The following is a 22,902-nucleotide window of genomic DNA, read 5'->3' on the forward strand; positions in this document are numbered from 1 at the left end:
AAGCCTAATAGGGTGTGGCCCTTTAACTGCAGCAGCCACCAGGTATGGGCAATGACAGATGACAACTGTAACTAAGAAAAGCCTATAAAGAGGACTGAACGTTTATTATGAACAGTATAAGAGTTTATTTCTCGTACTGGACAGTGACTGGGTGTGAAGCCCAAAGAAATGACATCTTCAAACATCAAACTGTGGGAGGTATGTTAAATATATGACACCATCTGATGGTGTGGGAGTCACTCATAACATTTAGAGCAGCAGAGATGTCCACAGGCAAATGAAAGTGATATGAACTGCAATCGGACTGGGAAAGGAGTGCACAGAGCAGCTGAGGACACTGAATGAAATATAGACGTAACCGTCTGGATTCGGAAGAAAAAAAATCTACTGTCTCAAAACAGTTTGGACAGAAAAAAACTTTTGCAAAAAGACATTGCTATAACTTCCAAACAATTTGTCGCGCATTTGTAACTATGGGCCTTGATTATGTCCTTACTTTCGAAATACTTAACGCACAATTATACATTCAGAGCCTTCCTGACCAGATGAAATGTGAGACACAAAACCCAGAGAACTCAATAACCTCACCCCCTCCCGTTCATTTACAGTGAATAGACTGCGCATTGATTTTTACATCCGAAGCTTTAGCACCTGTTGCAATGAGGAGAGGCTGCATTATTCATGTCTTTGCGAGGGGTGCAGGAATCGGCGCACCACCCGATGACACAAGGCTGCCAAGCACAGAGAATCCCTGACAAAGGCGGCTTTTTGCGAAAGAGAGGAGTGCAAAAACGGAACTGAAGGCGGATGAAAGAGCGCGATGTGTCTCTGGTTGGTCCTGTGTTTGCTCCTCAAAACTCCCTCACCTGGCATCACGCCAGGCTTCTCATTTTCAGAACAACAATGACAAAAAACAAGTGATCTTGACGCATCGGTTGTTCGTGTTGAAAAAGTTAGTCAGTAGTTCAGAATAAGTTCTTGCAAAGGCACGATAACGCATGAACACAAAAAAGTAAAAGTAAAGCCCTGGTGACATGATGGACATGACGTTCCCAGGGTGACAAACTGACATCTGAATTGATATTCTTTATCCAAATTGAAATGCCCCACGTCGTTACCATAGTGGTGATCTTTGATTGAGTGACTTTGGTGCCCTCCAGTGCTCTGGAGTAAAATGAACAGTAAAATGAACTTAAATATCTGGTTTTATCTAGTTGGGACACTGTCTGAGGAGCAGAGTTCTGTCAGCAGAGTTCCTGAATTTGCTGGTAAGAAATGTAAATGTTCATATTTTGGTTAACACTATAATAATTTGTGATCTGCCGGTACACCATCAAGTTCTGAATTCCATATTTCCATGCTTAGTTGTCAAACAGCAGGTAGTCAAGGCTGGTTTTAGTCAATGATTTTTTTCTTCTCAACCTCTTACCGTAGTTACCAGTACACGTGTCGTGGGATTAAGCCAAAGATCTGGTCATTCCCTCTGACCCCCGATGCGGAGCGACACACAGATGGGTTCCATTAAAGGATAAATTCAGAACAGAACTTCCTCTCTGTGTAAACGGATTATGGGAGCTGCAGGTCTGACACAGGACACGGGGTCCATGAGTCATCCTCCTGGGCTCTGGCTCCCACCAGCCTGGCACTAATGAAGTGCTGGAGAAAAGAACAGGTCTGCACAGCTGCAGACACAGCCTTGCATTCTTCAGATCACTACAGTCCAGCAAGCAACATCTCTGTGATGTATACGAAATGCATGACTTTTCTTCATCATTCACCCACTTCCAGAAACCAAAAAGAAACATTTCTTAAGTTCTTTTCAGCACAATAGAGCATAATGAAACAAACTGATGAATTAAAAAGTCAATATGAAGTTTCTAACAAAGCAGGGACTCGGAAGTGGACTCCGGTTAAAATCTGAGTCCATTTGTCTTTTATGACACATAAAAGACAAATGGCCTGAACATGATTTTTGAGACATGGACCATGGGCGCGTTGACATTCAGACAGCAGATGAATGCATTAATATGATCCAGTGAGGTCCCCATGGATCAAGGTACTGTCCTTGGATGCCTTTCATCGCTTCCCACTTAGGGTGATGGGTTAAATTCAGAGGACACACTAGGCAGTGGTGTCCCATAATAGAAAGGTTGCCAGTTCGAATTCTGAACCGCCAAGGTGCCGCTGAGGTGCAACTGAGCAAAGCACCGTCCCCACACACTGTTCCCCAGGTGCCTTTCATGGCTGCCCACTGCTTACCAAGGGTGATGCAGGGTTAAAAGCAGAGGACACATTTCGTTATGTCACCACGTGCTGTGCTGCAGTGTTTCACAATCACTTCACTTTCCAATTTCGTTTTCTGCACCTTGTGATGTGCTTGCAGTGTATCACAATGACAAAAATTGTTACTTTGACTTAACTTCAAAGGTTTATCTGTGTAATTTAATGCCTGATTTGGAATGGAGCTGTCAAATGCGCATGATCATTTAAGGCCTATAACTTACATCAGAATTCATTAAATAGAAGGCCAGCTGAATAATTATTTTTCCTCAACAAAACACCATAAAGTTTTTTTTGTACATTTATTAAAATAACAAAATATTCTTTTACACTGCAAAAATGTTCTTTTATCCATTTACACTGCAATTGTGACATTAAATGCAGTCAATTAAATGCGAGGGCAAAAAAAGGTTCTTGCATAGAGTGCACAGAGGAAAACTTCTAAAAAGTAGAGGGCACAGACTCAATTCCGGAACATAATATTCAGTCACAAAATCCTGAAATATAGACATATTTGATGATGTGTCTTCACAATGTCATCTTGGAAATGCTTTACTCCTGAAATGGACATTGTTATGTTACAGCTATGACGGCAGCATAAACTGATGTTTTCATAAGCACTTTATATATTTTTTTTTATCACACATAAAAGACAAATGGCCTGAACATGAATTTTGAGACATGGACCGTGGGCGCTTTGACATTCAGACAGCAGATGAATGCATTGATACGATTCAGCGGGGTCACGGAGAGGTAAAGCTTCAGCAGGTAGAGATCAGCGTGACCTCCTGACAGACTACCGAGAGGGAGATGGAGGTGATGAGAAATGACAGGTTGGGAAAGTGGTGCACAGAGTAAACGCTCTGACAGACTGCGAGACAGGAAAATATTGACTGCAGATTCAAGGCTGGGTTTCAGAAATTGTGCGCTCCACACCAGAGGGACAAAGGGAAAAGTTTGGAGAGCCTTGGAACGAACAGATCCATAATTCTGCAGTGAGCTAAACAACTTCCCGCTCTCTTGAGAGGTCTCAATGTCCATCTCAACAAGCATGTTTCAAAATCCGCCCTGAGGAAGGAGTCCTCACAGTGCCTAGAGTCCTCAGAATGACTGTTCAAACTAGTAAAGTTAGTAATAGACTAGCAATATGTCCATGAACACACATTTTATGTATCCAGGAGCAGCCCCCATATCTCTTTGTTCCGAGAAAGTAGAGCTAACCACAGCACCTCCAGACTGTCTGCACAGTTCTTCAATAAAACACAATGAATCACTATATATGAGGATAAACAACTGAGAAATGCAGCACAGCGAGGTAACACTGCCCGAAGTGGTTTTTCTCGTAAAAGTCATAAAAGTTTACTCTCTGTTGTCGGAATTCAGGTTTATCCTTGCCATTACCCATCTAGCAATTTTTTACATTTACGATGGTTAAACGGAAATATATAAACCAAAGATCTTTACTCTGCCTCAGTTTTAAATTGCATTGCATAATTTGCTAGCTAGCTAGTAAGCTAAGTCAGCGGGTGGCATTTCACTGCTACGTCAGATCCCAGTTCTTTCCAAAATATAAAGCCATTCCTGGAGATACCCAATTTTATTGTGCATTTTTTTCATCTTCTTACACATCTTTTAGATTATAGTAGATTATAGAGTTGATTAAATAAAATTGGTTAAGTGACACTATTGGGTAAAATATAGTCAAATACAACTAACATTAGAATACTAACATTAATGGTGTCTACAACACGTTTAATTTGAAGGTTGAACTTGAAAGGCGCATGGACTGTATCCTGTCACCATTATTCTGCAATCAGCAGGTGACCCTCCCAAAGGATCCTGAGAGGTTCACCTCACATTCAAAACCTGACCATTATTTCACCAACTTGATATTCATTGCGTCGCGCTCTTTCCAACTTCAATCAACGTCAAAAGTTCAGACGCATTTTAAAGCAAGGTTTTATTGTCAATGTTTTACACACAGAGCTTTGAACCTCAGCTTCAATCGACGACCCGACGACCCCAAAGACAGAACAGACACTGTTTTCAGGTAAATGCCAATAGAGCTGTTTCATTTCTTCATTAGCACCGATCTTCTGCTTCATTTGGGTTTTTGCGGCCGTTGTATTTGATTCGTCACCCCTGACTCTGGCTCTTTTATGTCCTGGTTCCCCATTGCAAATGTGTCTGACCAACAAGGTAATACATAATTCATTTCACATGAGTGTCAATGCAGAAACCAATGCAACAAAATATGAAGATTGTGTAGATTTCATACTGCCAAATCATTTTTTATTAGTAAAGGTACATATTAGAATATTTACTATCTCTACAAATGCAAACTATTCCATAAATCCAAGGCAAAATGCATGATTAGATACTGTGCAGGTATTCAGTACTGCGGCGGCGGCTGAGAAAGACATCAGTTGCCGGCTGGCGCAGCGCTGTCTCCCGCCAGACTCTGGGAGCGCTCAGAAGAAGCATCTTCAAACCCTCGGCGTGTAATTGCAGTGACGTGTCTGCACCGGGGTGATGTTTATTTACACTTCAGAGCTACACCCACGCCCCGGGAGGACTGATCCTCGGCTGCTTCAGAGCACCACCTCTCCCGCTGAGGTAAAGCAGGAGGTTCCCCAGAGGACCCGGGCTGCCTGATGTTCCCCCTGCCGGAGCAGGTATTGCAAGCTGCAAAAGCAGCTGTAATTGTAGGGGTGGGAAAGGGTGCAAGGTGGGCTCAGAAACGCACAGAGGCACAGACACTGACATTGGTGTTGTAAAGAGGCTGGGGCTGTGTGAGCATAGCATGTGACAAGAACGTCTGAATTATTTATGCCCTGACAACTTCATTTTCTCTCCTTTCCCTGTGATTTATTCTCTCCAAAGCTGGCACTTTTCATTTTTTCCCCTCCAAATCTTCAGTCAGTACATTTCAACACAGTCATGCAATCACTGCAATAAATTGTATAATAAGTCAATAGCATTTGGCAAAAAAAAATGGTTTAACAGACCCCCACAATGCATAACATGCATTTAACTAGCAAGAGCCTTGCTAAATTATTCAAGATCTGCACTTAACCAGTAAGCGTGTCCATATTGAGGATCGATGTGAGTGATGGGAGGGAGCCAGAACTGGTTTGGCTGGTGATTGGCACCATGTGACTCATGCTCAATGTAACCTGCACAGTGGGGAAGGAGCTGGAAGCGCGTCCTCTGAATCGCCCGCCGCTGCCCAACACCCCTACCCTCACCTCTGTATACTGACCCCGGCCCCCCAGGCCTGGAGCTTTATGTCCAAATAGGCCATGTGGACCAGCCATGAGAAGGCAGATGTGATGGCTGGACCTGAGCGGCTACGGGCCCCGATCCAAGATAGCCACCATTAAGTAAGGATGAGAAAACCAGAGCCTGTGGCTATGAGTGTGCAGGCTTGGGGAGGGCTTGCTTGCAGAGATAACCAGGGAGCGAAATAACAAGTAGCTGAATTATTGCACCATAGCTTTTCACACGGTAGTTTCACCGCCCTTTTGCAGTCTAAAGCAGTCAGCAGCTACATTATTTCTTCATCCAAATGTCACACCAACACTCACTAAAGCGCTCGTCTTTCCTGCACCGAAGCCAGTAATCCCTTCAGCATTTGGCCCAGATGGACTTCATGTGGACCAAATCCCATGCTTTGCTTTAAACAAGCACTGATGTGTGTGTACACAGATAAATAATGGTTCAGCATGATCATCTGCCAACAGAAGCTGACATAATATCAACCATAATGCCCGGTCCCCTGAGGGAAAGAAGGGCAATTACTGTAGCTTACGTCAACTTTTGTTCACAATGCAGAGCAAAGAACCAAAGTAGAGGTTTGGAATGTGGATATGGAGATTGATGGGGCACCCAAAAGGACTCACCTACTGGGGAAGGTGTGCTGCCACTACTGGGGTTGTTGTGCTCCTGGAGGAGCTGTGGTGTTGGCGGCGGGGGCAGCGGTAGGCTGCTGATCACCGATGGGAAGAGGAAGGGGTAGACCCCCGTCCTGTAGCGCCTCATCGGGGCGACGGCAAGGTCGGAGCACGGCGTGGCCCGGCTGGCTGTCTTCATTCCACACGAGAGGACAAGGAGGACAAAGGGTCAGGGGGGAGCCATTCGGGTGACCCCTCTCCAGGGTCACAGTCCCCATGTCGGGCCATGTGTGGCCCGGTAATCCACAGCATCCCAGAGATGTGTCCAAAGTGAGACTGGCATTGTGTTTGTCCACTGAGAACAAAGAAGACAAGCAGAGAATTGCATAGTTACTCACTGCAATATGGTTCCCGCTTCACCATCAGTCTGTACTGCAGGATACTATAGACTGAGGAGACCACTGTGAAGAATGCCATCACAGGAGCTTGTATGAAAAGCACAACAGCTCTTTTTACTGCTGAGTCCCAAATTCTTGCATCAACCCGGAAAGACAAAATCTAGTGTGTGTTGACAATCGAGCATCTCAGGTTTTGTAGAAGGAAAGAAACAACCCTCAAGACCACTGAGGCTTTTATACACATTCTCTGCCTCCAGTAGTGCAACCGTTAAAACACATGATGTGCGGATCAGCCATGACACAGCAAAACTTGGAAAAGCCAGCAAGATAAAGGTCAAAGAAATCTTTATGTTCATCTCAGCTGTACACGTGAATACATAGAGGTGAGATCTTGTGCATCCAGTTCTCAGTGCATAAAGAGGCACATGGAATAGACAAACCATAAAACCCTAAAATGGAAGTGCAACTTTAGAAAACATCCGGAATATGTGCAAACGTTGCAACAAATACAATACTGGAATGTAATGATGTGTGAAATTTATCATGATCTAATAAAAGTTTAAAATGTGATGGGGTTGCCACACAGTATAGACAGTATAATAGGATTATAAATGCATTTATTACAAATGAAAGATGAATCTAAATTCTGATTGTTCTAAACCAATAATATGTCAATTTAAAATACTGCTACTTTTATGAGAGGTTTGAATGTTAATGTCCATATAAACTAAACATTAAATATATTTTTCATGTGAGCATATGCCACCGTATGATTAACACGGCCAGCAGTAATATTCATGTTTGTCCATAAATGCAGATGAAAATGAATAACGATGGGAATTTGACTGACGGTAATAGTTCAGATGATGAATTGTGTTTATAATCACAAAGCGCCCCACCTATTTTTATTTCCTGCTTGTTCATGATATTTCCCTCGAGCGGCCATTCGCTTCTTTTTCCAAAATGCGAAATCAACATGATATAGTGTTCTGGGATGCTCATAAAGGAAGTATTATTTGTTATGAGGCTTAAATTGCAGCTAGAGCCAATGAAAGAAAATGAATGGGGCTCCTCTCTGAGAAAATCGCCAGTGCCTCCCATGTTAATGGACTCTTATTCCTCAGATGCTGTGGATTTGTAATAGATGGGACTCTGACCATTCGATTCATTTACAGTTTGCTTGTCCCTTGAAGATTAGTGGGAAAAGCCACAGTTTTAGCAAATAAAGAGGGCTTCCTGCTGGAAATGAACCATGGCTAGAAAAATAACTAAAATGATGAAGCCATGCAGATATTTCAGATCATTTCCTTATCGCTTTTAAATATATCAGAGACAATAAACTCAACTCCCCTTGCTATAGAGACAAATGGACAATTACATCAAGTACAGCAGAGGTTTCTTAATACCCTACCAGATTTATCAACGCTGATCAACTAACCGTCAGACCCCGCTGAACTCGACCAACCGTCAGACCCCGCTGAACTCGTAGACCAGCAGCTGAGCACGTACCTAGACAGCAACAACATTTATGAAGTATATCAATCAGGATTTAGACCCCATCATAGCACTGAGACAGTGCTGGTTAAAGTGGTTAATGACCTGCTCTTGGCCTCTGATCAGGGCCGCATCTCGCTGCTTGTCCTGTTTGACCTAAATTTACATTGACAGCATTTATCAGACGCCCTTATCCAGAGCGACTTACAGTCAGTAGTTACAGGGACAGTCCCCCCAGGAGACACTCAGGATTAAGTGTCTTGCTCAAGTGGGATTTGAACCTGAGTCTTCTGGCTCATAGGCGAGTGTGCTAACTACTAGGCTACTACCACCACTAGTAGCCTACCTGAGTGCAGCTTTTGACACTATTGATCATGCTATTGACACGTTAGAGAATGCTTTTGGGATTAAGGGAACAGCCCTTGTATGGTTCAGATCATATCTGACCGATCAGTATCAGTTTGTGGAAAAAAATGGTGATTCGTCTTCACTTAGTAGAGTTTGGTGTTCCACAAGGTTCTGTCCTAGGTCCGTTGCTATTTTCCTTATACATGTTACCTTTAGGTGACGTCATTCGTAAACAGTATTAGCTTTCACAAACTGTATTAGCTTTCATTGCTACGCTGATGACACAGTTATATTTATCAGCAATGCCAGACAAGAGGCAGCAGCTGAACAGAATAGAGAATTGTCTGAAGGACATTAGATAGTGGATGCTCACCAACTTTCTTCTGCTAAACCCTGATAAGACAAAAGCTCTTGTAATTGGGTCTCAAGCAGCTAGACATAAGCTTGCTGACTACATCATAACTCTGGATAGCCTTTCTATCTCACCAAGTACTGAGGTAAAGGATCTAGGTGTGCTCATTGATGCAGGTCTCTCATTTGATTTGCATGCATTCTTTCACCTTAGAAATATTGCAAAAACAAGAAACACCATCTCAATGCACGATGCAGAAAAGTTAGGTCCATGCCTTCATTACATCAAGGTTAGATTACTTCAACGCATTACTGTCTGGATGCTCTAGTAGGTGCATGAGTAAACTCCAGCTAGTTCAGAATGCTGCAGCCAGAGTTCTAACTAGAACATCACCCCAGTCTTACAATCACTGCACTGGCTGCCCATCAAATTTAGGATTGAGTACAAAATCCTACTTTTGACCTAAAAAGCTCTAAATGGTCTAGTAAGTGGGATTTGAACCTGGGTCTCCTGGTTCACAGGCGAGTGTCTTACCCACTAGGCTACTACCACCTCAAGGTTCTGTCAAGGTTCACTTGAAGTACCCAAAGCACAGAAGGTCACAGCTGGGAACACATCTGTTTTCTCTGGTCTTCTGGTAAAGTCCCAGACACAATGTCACTTATTAAGTCCACTTTATCACACAGTAACCCTGTTAGACACAGACAGTGTTAAATTCACCTTAGTTAGGCTGTCCTAGTTGGGGTACCGGGCCACTGTTGCACAAATATACCACTATAACCACATATTTCAATATCAGTTGTACAATGCCACCAACAGCCACGGCTTCTGTTTGTTCTCTCTGAGACACTGAAGCGCATAGACTATTGGCAGACTCTAGTGAAGATACCAGCAGATAAATCCTGGTTCCTGAAAACTGCTAAACGACAACTTAGCATGAAATGAACCAGAGGATCGCCACAGCCACCACTACCGTAACAACTAATGTTTCAGGGATTTTCAGATGGACCAGTAGCATCATAATCACAAACCCTGCACTGACACCATTTTCAGGCTCACTCTACCCTGGAAGGGGGTCCCTCTGTATGACTCCCAAGATTTCTTCCTTTTTTTTAGTTTTTCCTTGTGTACAGGAGGGTCAACTTCAGGGCCTGTCAAAACCCATTGAGACATACTGTATGTGATTATGGGCTATATAAGAAATAAATGTTGTTGTTGTTGTTGAAGAACAAGGTTCAACTAAATCCAATAAAACCCCAAAGTACTTTTCAAGTACTTATAACTCATCAAAAAACTAAGTTGCTTTAAAGTTTGTATTTGTGTATGAATTCAACACCAATTAATGTGCACAAAACCATTTTAATTTATGAGAAGTGTGTTGTTGAACCAAGGACAAAGATTGTTCTGTCAACTTGCTTTACTCTTACTGTAGGTTGCATCAGCCGAGCTTGATTCAAGATGGATGTTTGGTGAAATGGTACAGAGCAGGATGTTGATAATTGTTCCTGTCTCCGGGATGGTACTGACAGTGGAGGTGCAATCTTTATTTTTCTGGCATGCCTGTGAATGTGATGCCGATTTGAATGGGTTCCTGAGGAACCTGAGGGCCCCACGTCCTCCCGGGAACCACAGCGGGGGAAACAAGGGAGGAGGAGAGGAAGCCTCATCAACCCTGGTGCTAAATCCTGTTTAACAGAGTTATAAACTGTGGCAGGGTAATGGCTGCCATGACGCCTTAATCTGCAGTTAGGGTGCAGTTAAAGTGATGTGTAACCACACTTGATAATTAACGGCCCCTGGAAAACACAATCGTCTTATTGCGGCGTGTCACAGGGTGATTCTTTTTTTCAGCATTCCTTGCATGCACCTGTACAACGCATTTGAATGTCCAAAGCCAGGTACATTTTGTGGGGAGTGAAAAAATAGTAATCATGCGCAATCCCGCCTGGAGCTTCCACATGGGTCTGCCAAGAGATGGGCACATTCCCCTCTCGCTGAAACCAATTCCTCAAGGCACAGATTGGCTAGACGGAGAGAAAGGGTTGGGGGGGGGGGGGGGGGGGGGACTCAGACTGATATCTCTTTCAAACGAGCTCTGAGCTGACATCAACATTTTCATGTTCATTACATCCAATCACCTCAAGTGTGAGCGTGTCGAGAGCGAGAGGATGAGAGGTGAATATTAAGAGGTAGAACAAAATCCCTTAAGAGTCTCTACTTCCCTGACTCTCAATAACCGGTTGGCGCTGCGGTACATAGCAGAGGGAGATAAAAAATGCCAGCTCCCAGCTAAAAAAACACGCTTTGGAAGAAGTGGTTCACGTTCCGTCTTCTATAAATATTTTATGAGCCAAGATTACGAGAGTTTTCTTTTGTTTCTGATCATCCCTGACTGATAACCGCAACAAATGGCAATAAAGTCCTCCCTTTATGAAATCCCAACCACCACAACTAATGGGTGCCCATCACAGAGGCACCCAGCGGAGTTTTGGCATGACCGTTCCTCAAATGCACAGTAGCAGCAATGTTGTGTTCTTGCATTCATAATTATCCACCAGTCATGACCCATTAGGAGACGGTGAGGGCCACTTGGGGAGGAATTAGCAGAAATTAGATGGGAAATGTGTAATTATTGCCAATCCTTCCTGTGTTGTGACTGGTTCTCCGCAGAGCTATCTGTGGATTGGCAGCATTCGCGAGCGGCACTTGAGATATTCCAAGTTTTATTTTTCCATAAAGAGCAAAAAGCAAAAATGAATGACTGACCCCATTTTGTTGCACAAACAAACTTAGCCATCTAAATCCTCTTTCCAAAAATGGAACCAACAATAATGGGAGGACTCTTCAGCCCCTGATGCAATTTTGTTCAGCTCTCGATGTACAAAAAGAGGCTGGGCAACAGTGCACCGAAAAGCTTTCAGGCAAGAGAACTGGCTGCGTTGGCCAGAGATGGTTCCTCAACTTGGTGATGCTCAAGTGATTGAGCAGGTAGGTCTTCTTACCACACGCACATCTAGACATGGAAAGTAGAAACCAGTTGAGAGAAGGAAGAGAAAGAAGAAGCCAGCACCCCAAACACCCCTGCCACTGTAACATCCATTGCCACACATTCAACACCCTGCACCAGCTCCAAGCATCCAATTTCTGAACAGTATGATGGATGGCATATTTTGACAAAAGATATGAACTGCATCATCCAGCAGCTGGATTTAATAGGTGGAAATGGAGAGAGTTGAGCCACTTTTGCTACCCCCTAATGGGTGAGGCCAAACCCAGAAGAAGATCCAGCAAGTATGATTACTTTTTCCAATCTTCTGTAAAATTGGCCAAAATGAACCCACAATAAACCGGATTGTGATTAGCCAACACATTCACATTTTTAAACTGATTGACAGACCTGGCAAGAATGCATCGTACAAACTGCATTGGATACAGGCTACTGCTTACAGTAGACTTGTATCCTGTAAAATTGTACTGGAGGTGTAGATTATAGTATTGATTTGCTTTTCTCCTCCGGGCGTGACAGTCTGTAGTTAGTAACGTGGCCAAATGCTTACGCCGCATCACTTTCTAACGAATTATCGCACGTCCTGCCATGTTGAAACTTCACTTGATGATTGAGAATTGCAACCGTAAAAGACCCCACCGCGGAAGCGGGCGAGGAACCTCGGAAAGGTCAATAGAACTGTACCAGCACTGCGGGTATTGACAACATCATCCGTCAGGCGCGAGCGACCAGACAGCGGGCTGACACCGATTGATTGTAGATTAGTCACCATCCCGGGATCATTACAGAATCATTTCAGCATCATTTCAGACACGGCGATATGAAGAGGCCGGGATTATCCCCTCAGGGTACGTAACGTATATCGCAGCCTCTCACCCCATTGTGCTAACTGCTCTGCAAACACATTTCTGTGGCCGTTCGCGGGGCTACAGTAGCGGAGGGGAGCTATTTTCCCCCTTGCCCCGCATGCATTATGGATTCACGTACATGAATAACAGAAATGCTCCAGCCCAGCAGACGAGTGGTTTGATTAGTATTTCATGTAGTGCACCACGGACCGAATCAAGACGCGTTCCTCATCCAGTGCTAACCCGCATCCCGGGGGAATCGCTGCATATCAGATGGTATTGCAAACAAACATGCTCACACACACACACACACACACACACACACACGCACACACACACACACACACTGCGGCTCCACAGTCAAGTACGGGTGGTTGGATATTTAATGCACTGCAGAGAAGAACTAGGCCTTCAGAGGTATACGGTTTTACTTAACAAGTTCATAATTTCAGGAACGGCATCCGTTCAGAATCTTCAAGCCTGCCCAATATCTCCGTTGCCATGTCAAGGTCTAAAAGATAGAAGCCCCTTGGCTGGTTTTCAATGGCTTTCAATGGTTTTCAATGGTTTCGTCTCTCTCCTTTTGGCACTCTCTTCCTAAATATCAGATCTGCAATTACAAGTAAATGTAAATGTTGCAGAACTGTAGGAGAAGACACTGTAAATATTGGTGTTTATTAACCATTCACAAAGGTTTGCACACTTTTACACTTACACGTGCACACATGCTGTGTCTGGCCCTGTCTCATTTGCCCAAGAGTTTGGCCCTGGGTTCTGTTGTTATCTTCAGAACTTACAAAGAGAAGGTGCCTTTAATCTCCACGTAATCGTGCTTAGTGTGACAAACCACCAGAGGCTAAAGCCTGCGTAGGACAGGTGCCACTGAGGTGCCACTGAGCAAAGCACCGTCCCCACACACTGCTCCCCGGCGCCTGTCATGGCTGCCCACTGCTCACTCAGGGTGATAGTTAAAAGCCGAGGACACATTTCGTTGTGTCACCGTGTGTTGTGCTGCAGTGTTTCACAATCACTTCACTTTCACTTTTTACACTAGGTCATCACTGCCCCATAATGAATGTAATACTGTTCATGCACTGAACAGTATTACAAAGAAACGTTCACCAGAAGTTGTCTTTAAGAACAAGTTAAGAAGAAGTAAGCCCCACAGACTAGTTATAGATATGATTTTGTGGTGCGACGCCTTATGTATTTCAGAGCTGATATTGAAGAGAAGGAGCTTGTAAACTGGAAAATGGACGCAGGCTGACACGCAAAGGCGGCCCTGGCCAATTGCACATGCAATTCACTCGGCATTACTGCTCAGCTTTAGACGCAGTGTGTAGGTCAAGGTCATTATATAATAGTGTGATTAGGCGGGTTTGTTCTGAAAACACACAGGAAACCCCAGCAAGCGGCGAGGGCACGAGGAGCCAATAAAGGAGGGGAAAACGCAAACGAGGGGAGAGTAAGCCCCCGTTAGCACCGAAAGACAAGTCACTACAGATGCAACCAACTGTTTTCATAAACTCTCAGCAGCCCCTCTGCATTCTGTCTCCCGGCTGGAGCTGGAGAATCGCCAGGCACAATATTGCTTTCTTTCTCTCGCAATTCTCGCGAGAGGTAGTCGCGACCTGGATGCGACTACCCAAACCCAGGCCAACCGAGACACTAAAACTGATGCTGCCGTGGAGGTCAGACGTATGGGGGAGGGGCAGGGGCCGTGTGTGGTTTCCCCCACAGAGGTCATCGGGGGTGCCCCGACGGTCGCTGTGTTTTCGCAAGAGCCGTGAAGAAGCACCAGGCATCGTCTCCGATCCCTGTTCAAAGCAGCGCGTGTCCGGTCCCGCCTTCAACTCAACTGCACGGCTTCCTGTGACCGCTTCCCTGGGATCAGGTTACAAATGAACACAGGCAAAGATGAAGCTGAGGAGCAATTCAGCAGAACTGATGTAAGAACTGATGACAGCACCATTATTTGACCAAAGCAAGTTGTGCCCTGAGACCGTCATACAATATCTGTGTCTACACAACAAAAGTGCCATAAATAACGAGACAATTTTGTCATTATCTCTCATTGTTGGACATCAATGATAACTTGCAGCACTGCTCATCAGTGAAACACACTGGGCCGGATTTTTCTAACATTAAATAACGTCCAGTTTGGGGAGGTGGTTGGACCAGCGGGTAAGGAAACGGCCGTAAAACGGAAGGTTGCTGTTCATCATAATGACAATTACTTCACTTTCACTTTCACGTGTTCAGGATTTACAGACGTATGTTGGAGAGGAGGAGCTAGCTACCCACCCAGCAGTGTAATTATTTCTGATCCCCGTAACATGAACTTAAGAAAGGTTTTTATGAACAAAGTTAAAAAAGGGAGGAGCCTGTAGGCATGATTGACAGCTCATACACACCCTCATTCTGTCAATACGTCACACGTCCAGGTGTAGCGCAGCGTCCTTCTCCTCTGTTTTAAACAAGTAATAATCTTTGGTTCAAATAACAAAGGTAATTCGTTGTTGGAACTGCATGTACTGTTGTTTAAAATTTAAAACACATTTTAATTTATCTTAACTTTTTCATGTTCGTGCTGCTCGCATCACACAAACAGCGAAGGCGCTGTTCTCAGCTCAAGAACAATGGGACCTCCCCAGAGATCTCCGGCATTCATTATCTGCAAGAATAAGCAGAGGGCTTGGCTTCTCCAAAAAAAAAAAAAAACCCAGGGGCCAACATCCCGTCCACGTATCTTCACTCGCAGCGCTGCGCGCAATCCCTCCGTCCCGATCTGCTGCTCCTTCCCAAAAATAGGCTCCTCGTTCACAATCGAGGCATTTTATTTTTTTTTTTGTTTAAAACAGGATTTGCGAGGGGCAGAGGAGAAATCCACTTATCACGCTCCGGCAGTGGGGGCTCCCTGGCGCCCGGCCCAACCAAAAACAAGGGCTTTTAAAAACCTCCCGATAACGGGGGAAAATGAAAAAAGCTGCAACTACAGCTCTGTTTGAACTGATGTCTTGAGAATTTAGAAATCAGAACCAAAGTTTCCGTTCATCTAATCCTCTCTCTTCTTTTTTTTGCAGATTCTGCTGATTCTGTCCTATATAAGAATATTTGGAGTGTAATTTGGGTGCCTAATTAAGCTGTTTTAAAACGTAGAGCATTTGTGGCAGTCTGAGGAAGGAGATCTCACGCACACGCAGCGCAGCAATGCTAAATCATTCATGGCCCTCCTACCCGACCCCGACGGCAGCAGCTTTGATTGCTCCACCCCTCTCCCCATGCACTTCAGAACCTTATTAACTGTTTAAAGGCAGAAGAGGGGCGCATTTTTTTTCGTCATCAGTCGGACCCCCTCCGACTTTTCGGGCCCGGCACGCTTGTTAAAGGAGGAGCTGATGGTGTTCCACGCTCATGTGATTTTTGGTCCCTCTGACGCTAAGCAATATGCACGCAATACAGATAAGGCACATGCAAACCTTCCAAAACTGTATATAGGCCTGGAGGATTGACAGAGCGTCTTATCCAGAGCTACTTACAATCGGTAGTTACAGGGACAGTCCCCCCCCCCTTGGAGCAACTTAGGGTTAAGTGTCTTGCTCAGGGACACAATGGTAGTAAGTGGGGTTTGAACCTGGGTCTTCTGGTTCATAGGCGAGTGTGTTACCCACTAGGCTACTACCACCGCTACATGGTCACACATGCTACACATGCGGAATTTTTTCCAACTGTTTGCAACACAACACATACATGTAGTAGAACCCCCCCCCCCAAAAAAAAAAACAATACTATGTAAAACAGCACAAAAAACAATGCAATGTCATTCACGGATAATAAAGAAGGAAACTGTCAAATTGAGCACATAAAGTCGCTGAGATTCATTTAAAAGATTTAACAAGTTAAGGTTAAGTAACCTCACCAACGCGCCTGTATTTTGTTTGCTCTACAGTCACACCGCAAGCGGCAACCGACATAGCCGCTTAGCACGCAATGGCACGAGCGGATTTGAGGCCGCAAGAAACGATAAACCAAGATGAATTCTTTGCAGATTGTGCAATTACTGAGTTACCTTTTTTTTTAAACAATTGACAGGACAAAATCGTAAATAGCTTTGTCTTCTACTAATGAAGGTTTAAAAAATTATAAAGTTCCTGTACGCACGATCAGTCTCATCTAGTTCATGACCTCCTACCCTGGACTTTTGTCAACCATCTGCTCAGAGGGTGACACGGCGGTTCCGTGGCTTTGGCTCAGAAAGCAACCTAATGACACGTAAAGGATGTGACAGCAGACAGAAGACCAGAAAGGACTGTGGGTCAGGGTTTTGGCGATGGCTGCCATGTCACAGGGTGTCACCCTGACGGTGACAGTGACCCGAGTGGGCTTGGCTGCGTCTACCATTTGACACTGGGGAGTAGTGCGTTTCTCAGCTTTTTTCTTGTTCAGTTCTAAACGCCTCAACGCCGCAGAGACGCTTAATTTTTTTTTTTTACTACACATGGAAAAGCTCGGAGGTTTAAGTTTAGACGAAGGTGACAACGCTGATCCAACTGCCCATAACCTGGTGCATGTGGCCGTTCAGCCAATAATCCTGTTACGAACGCTGGTGGAACAATTCACACTGCCGGTGAACTTAAAAAAAAAAACCCATCCGCATTCATTTGACTCGGAACGTTGAAAAATATTTCAACAAAAGCTTTACAGGATTATAGAAGCCGTGCACTGAAAAGTGGGTCACGGCCGTCGAAGCGGGAAGGTGCGAATGCGGAAGCTGCACGAAAGTCTTTTTCTGAAGGTGACGTGGCAGAGACGGGAGATGCACCTCCAACGTGACTCAAAATAAACGTTCATTTGTAGAGAATAACGTCGAGCATCGGGCACCATGAAGCCGACAGCAGAGCCAATGTTTTCGCAAAACTCGACTTCCCACCAACGCAGGGGTCACGCCACTGTCACCGCTTTCTTTCACGCGCTGCTTTTTTCTTCTTCTTCTTCTTCTTCTTCTTCTTCCTCTTCACATGCCAGTGGCGCACAATGAGCACTCGAGCCCCCGAGGAACGGCGCATCGGCTCAATGTCAAAGCAAACATTAGCGGCGGGAAGGGGATTAGCATAATGCTACGGCGCGAGGAGAGGCCGACCGATCGCGGGAAACGAGGGGACGCCGCGCGGAACTGGCTCGCGCCGAGAGACCGTAGCCTGGCGTGGCCGCGCTGCCTTTTGGAGATAAAAGTGGAGGGGAAATACTTATTAATGGAATACTTAAGGAGGCCTGCCAGGAACATTTTTAGAAATGCAAGATTACAGTCAATGCATGATCTTTTTCATATCTTATCACAGGACGTGGAGAAGTGGAACCGTCCTTAAAATATTGAATACTATTAGAAAACTTACAATAGACATTTGTGCGTGCATAAACAAGCATATACATTTTGGTATTAGCTGAGCACAATTCGGATGTATGTAGGGTAAAAAAAAAAAAAAACTATATTTACACAATTAAAATGATTTCATTATACTGTTTGTGAATGTGACTGAGCAAGAGCGAATTACACCAGATTCACAGAACCGGGTTAAAATGATTGTTAATTTATACGGGAAAATTAGCATTTAGTCTACATCACAGTTTTCAAATGGCAGAGTGTATTCCCATCAGCTCCCACAAATAAATGTGAAAACAGAAGCTGAAAGAAAGCACTTTTTTTTTTTTTTTTATCTGTCAGCGTTGAGTAAGCAAGCGCTGGCGCCCGGAGATGATCAGAGGGAGCGAAACTGCAGAACACGGAATAATTATTCCAGGCTGCTATTTGTATCACCGAGACACAAGTTGCTGCGGCTGTACCGAAATGACTCATAATCCTTGTTGTCCTCTTACTTCTGCAGCGAGGGGGGGCGCGAGGAGAGGGTGGGGGGTTCGGAGGGGTTGGCATATTTGCGATATGGAAATCAGAGGAACTGATCAAAGCTGCCTTCTCCTGGATGAGCAACTCATCTGTCTCTCCAAGGACCCTCAGCCTGCCAAACGCCGGGCTGCCTAATACAGATGTTTCTGCACTCGTGCCCACCGCCTAGCCACATTAACATTTCATACAATCTGAAACCACACACACACACACACACACACACACATTGGGCATGCAGGCAGGAAATGCTACATCTACCTGACTGACTGTCACAAGTTGCACAGACAGACTGTCAACACACAGGATCCCCGTCTTGGCTAATGAGAAACTGGGACTGGGACTCGCTGTGTTCCACACACTGCCATGTGCCTACAGTGCAGCACCACACCAGCTGCAATAATACCACTAGAGCTATTATTATTAGAAGTAAAAGTGTAGATATAATACATGCAACAGTAATGCAACACTGTGTACTTATTTTTATTATTGCTTAAATAGGGTTAAAACTCCCCTTATTTTACCCAGTTTTGGAAGGGTTTCATTAGAAATCACCAGCAAGTGAAAGAGAAAACTTTAATGAATGAAAAACTAAACAAAAAGGCACAAAACCCCAAAACAGGCTGAAACAAAAGAAGTAGACAGTCTCCAACAGGTTGGGTTGCGAACAGTCCCGGATGGTCCGGGACATCCTGAAATATTGGTGGTTTTGACTCCAGTCCCGTATTCTGAACACCAATAATAATAATATAAATAGTAGACAATAATAGACTACTGTAAGCAGGCACAACTAAAGCAAATGTTGTTTTGGGGGCTGTCAAACTCGTGCAAGATTACTATATAGATCTATTATTATGACCTGGCAATATGAAGCCCTGACAACACAAAACCTACAGATCCCATAATGCAATGCAGTATTTAATAACAATCATATCTCAATGATGTAGTTTGGTGATTTTCTGCCGGTAGTGATTGTGGCTGCCTGATCTGAGTACAGTGACACTCCTAATTCGGCCTCATCCACATGGACATTTGAAATGGATGCCCAATGAATGCCATATGCCTTTTTTGCTGTGCTTTGTAGTTGTGCTTTGTAGTTGTTCGTTTGACACTGTTTAACGCTCATCGCTGTTTAACATTCGTCAGGATTTCAGCACAAATTATCTGTGTAAATGAGGCCTTAACTTAACTGCGTAGATTATCGATGCATTGATAATTCTAATCAAATCGAATTGTTAGACCAGTGAAGGTTCCCACTTTTAATCCTAACTGTGCCCTATTCTGATGCTCTGTCACGTCCGCGGGTTGACGGGGGAAGGACGCGCAGAAACGGGACATCAGGGAAAATGGGATGTATTAAACAACAAAGGAAAAAACAGCTCGAAGGCCAAAGCTGAGGAAGCAACAAAGGGACAAACAAAAACAAACCCGCGGGCGTGTGGCGAAAACATACGTAAAGTAGGCTACAGATTTCACTGGAATGTCGCAGCCGTGGTCTGCCAGCTGCACCCCAACTTTATGGGAGTCCCAAGCCATTAAGCAAAATTGGTGCCAGGTGCAATGGATTGGGACTCCCTAATAAGGTGCATGGGCGTCACATGGCCTAGCGGGTAATGCCTAGGGACAGTGGTGGCCTAGCGGTTAAGGAATCGGCCCCGTAATCAGAAGGTTGCCGGTGCCACTGAGCAAAGCACCGTCCCCACACGCTGCTCACCGGGCGCCTGTCATGGTTAAATGGTGATGGTTAAAAGCAGAGGACCGTGTGCATGCTGCAGTGACAATCACTTCACTTCACATGGCAAAAGGGATGGCAGAAGGCCCGTGGATCAGATACACGATTTAGGTAATCATGATTTGGTGCAAAAGTGCCATGATGTGCTCATGCATTTTCACTTCTTTCACAAGCAGGTCAATTTCCTTGTCTGAGACCTGATATGCTTGCCCAGGTTAACATGCCATCATGATAGCAATTCAGCATAATTCATGATAGCAATGTACCTGATTTGTTTGTGTGATGCCAAGAACGTGGCACAAAATCTGGACTATAGACGTTTTTTGTGTTTTTCTGCTTCTAACTGTGCACCGGGTGATCTAAACTGAGCCCACTGGGTTACAGCTGTAATTGGGCCTGAAAAGTTAGGCCCAGCCTGGCCCGAGCCCAACCCAAACCCGACAGAATCCAATGGTGGCCAAGAATTGCAAAACAAATGAACATTTTCTTTAAAAAATGACATACGCAAAACAACAACCAAAACAAATTTACAAGCAGTGAATCATACGATAAGGACAGGCCAGCAGTTCTATAGACCAGAACTGATCATTTCACCGACCCAACCCGGGTCAGGACGGGCTCGGGCCAATATTTACAGGCCTACACAATCCCAGGGCCGCATCCTTATAAAGGCGCAATTTCTTCTACCTTCATAACCAATTTTTCAGGACTTGCATTAAATGATAGGATTAATCAAAATGCCCATTTTGACCAATATAAACTGTACATCACACTCTGATTTACACAGTCCTGATATTGGTACTCAGCCAACTGCCCTGATCCAAGAATGTCAAATGAGGCTGAAAGTATGGAACATCAGAGGGAAAACGAAACCCGGCCCTGTCTGAACCGTAAAGGAATCGGGGTCCGCAGGTGTTTTAACATATCGGCAGCAGGTCCGGACGGTACTGGCACAGTGATTCTGCATACTTTCATTCAAACGTGGATCCCATCAAAGCCCTGCAACGGGGAACACCGCCGCCCCAGCACCGCGACGGCATCTCGGCATTCATGAGAGTCGTTCACACTTCACAGCTCATTTACAAATGTTTCCCTTCAAAAAGAATAAAAACAAAGTAGGCAGCAGCCTCCTCCTCGGTTCTGTTATCGATTCGGTCGTGAGAAAGAAAGGCACCTTTGATCATTGTCATCAGAACGCAGACTCGGCCCGCTGGGCTGCAGGCAGCGGCACATAACTCGGCTGTGCAGTGCCCTTGTCGACTGCGGCGGGGACGCAGAATAAAATATAAAAAGGAAATATCACCTTCTCATTTCTTCCTTGAGTTGTAACAGGAATGCATGCCATAACATTTACATTTATTTACATTTACATTTATGGCATTTATCAGACGCCCTTATCCAGAGCGACTTACAATCAGTAGTTACAGGGACAGTCTCCCTGGAGCAACTTAGGGTTAAGTGTCTTGCTCAGGGACACAATGGTAGTAAGTGGGATTTGAACCCGGGTCTTCTGGTTCATAGGCGAGTGTGTTACCCACTAGGCTACTACCACCCATAACAGCCTCTCTATCCCCATCATCACTTTACCGTTATGAATGAGAACAAATCCAGTCATGTGACCTTTGAAAAGTCAGCTCTCCGACATCAAGGAGGCTGATTTTGAAGGCAAAATAAAGCAGAACCTGTCCAATAATTGTTTATCAGATACTTACACTAGTTGGGGATACTAGAACGTGACAAAAATCAGATGAATATTCAATCGAAAAATGCTATAACTATAGCACTCATATTAAGGAGTTCCAAAAACCACAATAAAAATATAATATAACTAAATCACAGTTCTGCCAACAATGCTCATCCATGGTGGGACATTTCCCCATGTGTTCATCTTTACATATTGCTATTTGACCGGTCAAACGTCTCTACTTCTGTCCTCTACGGGGACAGAAGAATCTCATTTTACGCTTCTATATATATATAGTATTCAGGAGAAAAAAGTGCTCTGCTCTGGAAATGCCATAAAAAGTACAAAAGGCCACATAATATCAGCATTTTAATGCTGCATTATCATTTAGCAGGAACGATTGATGTCTGGCATTCATGTGCAGGTTTGCAGCAAAATGCCCATAAGAATTAGTGATGGAAGAAATGGCTGGAAACGACCCAGCAGCCAAATCAGTGACCTTTTCAAAACCGATTTGGGAGCTTATGCCACCGCTTCAGGAACAGATTTCCTTCTCTGTCAATAGCATAACTGAAATAAGTACACTCTTTTTTTAATGCATTGCCCTGCAAGGCCAATGAGGTCCTCGTAAAATAAATACATGAACGAGTATGTGGAAGGTGACTGTGCCCTTCGTGTACGTAGGCTCAAAAACAAGGTTTTTACTTTGGATGCATCGGCCATCACCTAGCGCCGCTCTTCAGGGCTCTGAAAGTTTCCTTGCGAAATGAGTCCTCCAAAAAAAACGAAGGAAGCATAAATAATACGAATAAATTCCATCCGCGTTGTTCCTGCGCCTTTCGTGCATGTCAGCCTCCGTTCAATAACAAACCAACAACGCCAGTCATTGTCCAGGCGGGGTGGAGGTTGGTGATTGTGCACGTGTTGATGTATTTAAAGAGCCTCTGGGACCCGTGCTGCTCGCCCG

The 22,902-nt window shown here is 44.5% G+C and overlaps 1 protein-coding gene across 2 annotated transcripts in view; it reads right to left on the reverse strand.

Moving 5' to 3' along the window:
• LOC114770147 (retinoic acid receptor beta-like) overlaps positions 1-22,902 on the reverse strand; it is a 93,720-nt gene that overhangs the window by 50,116 nt on the left and 20,702 nt on the right. The window contains exon 2 of one of the 2 annotated variants that reach the window (XM_028963795.1): positions 6,183-6,528. In XM_028963795.1, the coding sequence (XP_028819628.1) occupies positions 6,183-6,372 (190 nt within the window). In that variant the 5' untranslated portion in view covers positions 6,373-6,528. Of the gene's footprint in view, positions 1-6,182; positions 6,529-22,902 lie in introns of those variants that run through there. The other variant, XM_028963797.1, reaches the window with a different exon arrangement.

This window comes from Denticeps clupeoides, chromosome 20 (assembly GCF_900700375.1).
Source record: "Denticeps clupeoides chromosome 20, fDenClu1.1, whole genome shotgun sequence".
Classification (NCBI taxonomy): Eukaryota; Metazoa; Chordata; class Actinopteri; order Clupeiformes; family Denticipitidae; genus Denticeps; species Denticeps clupeoides.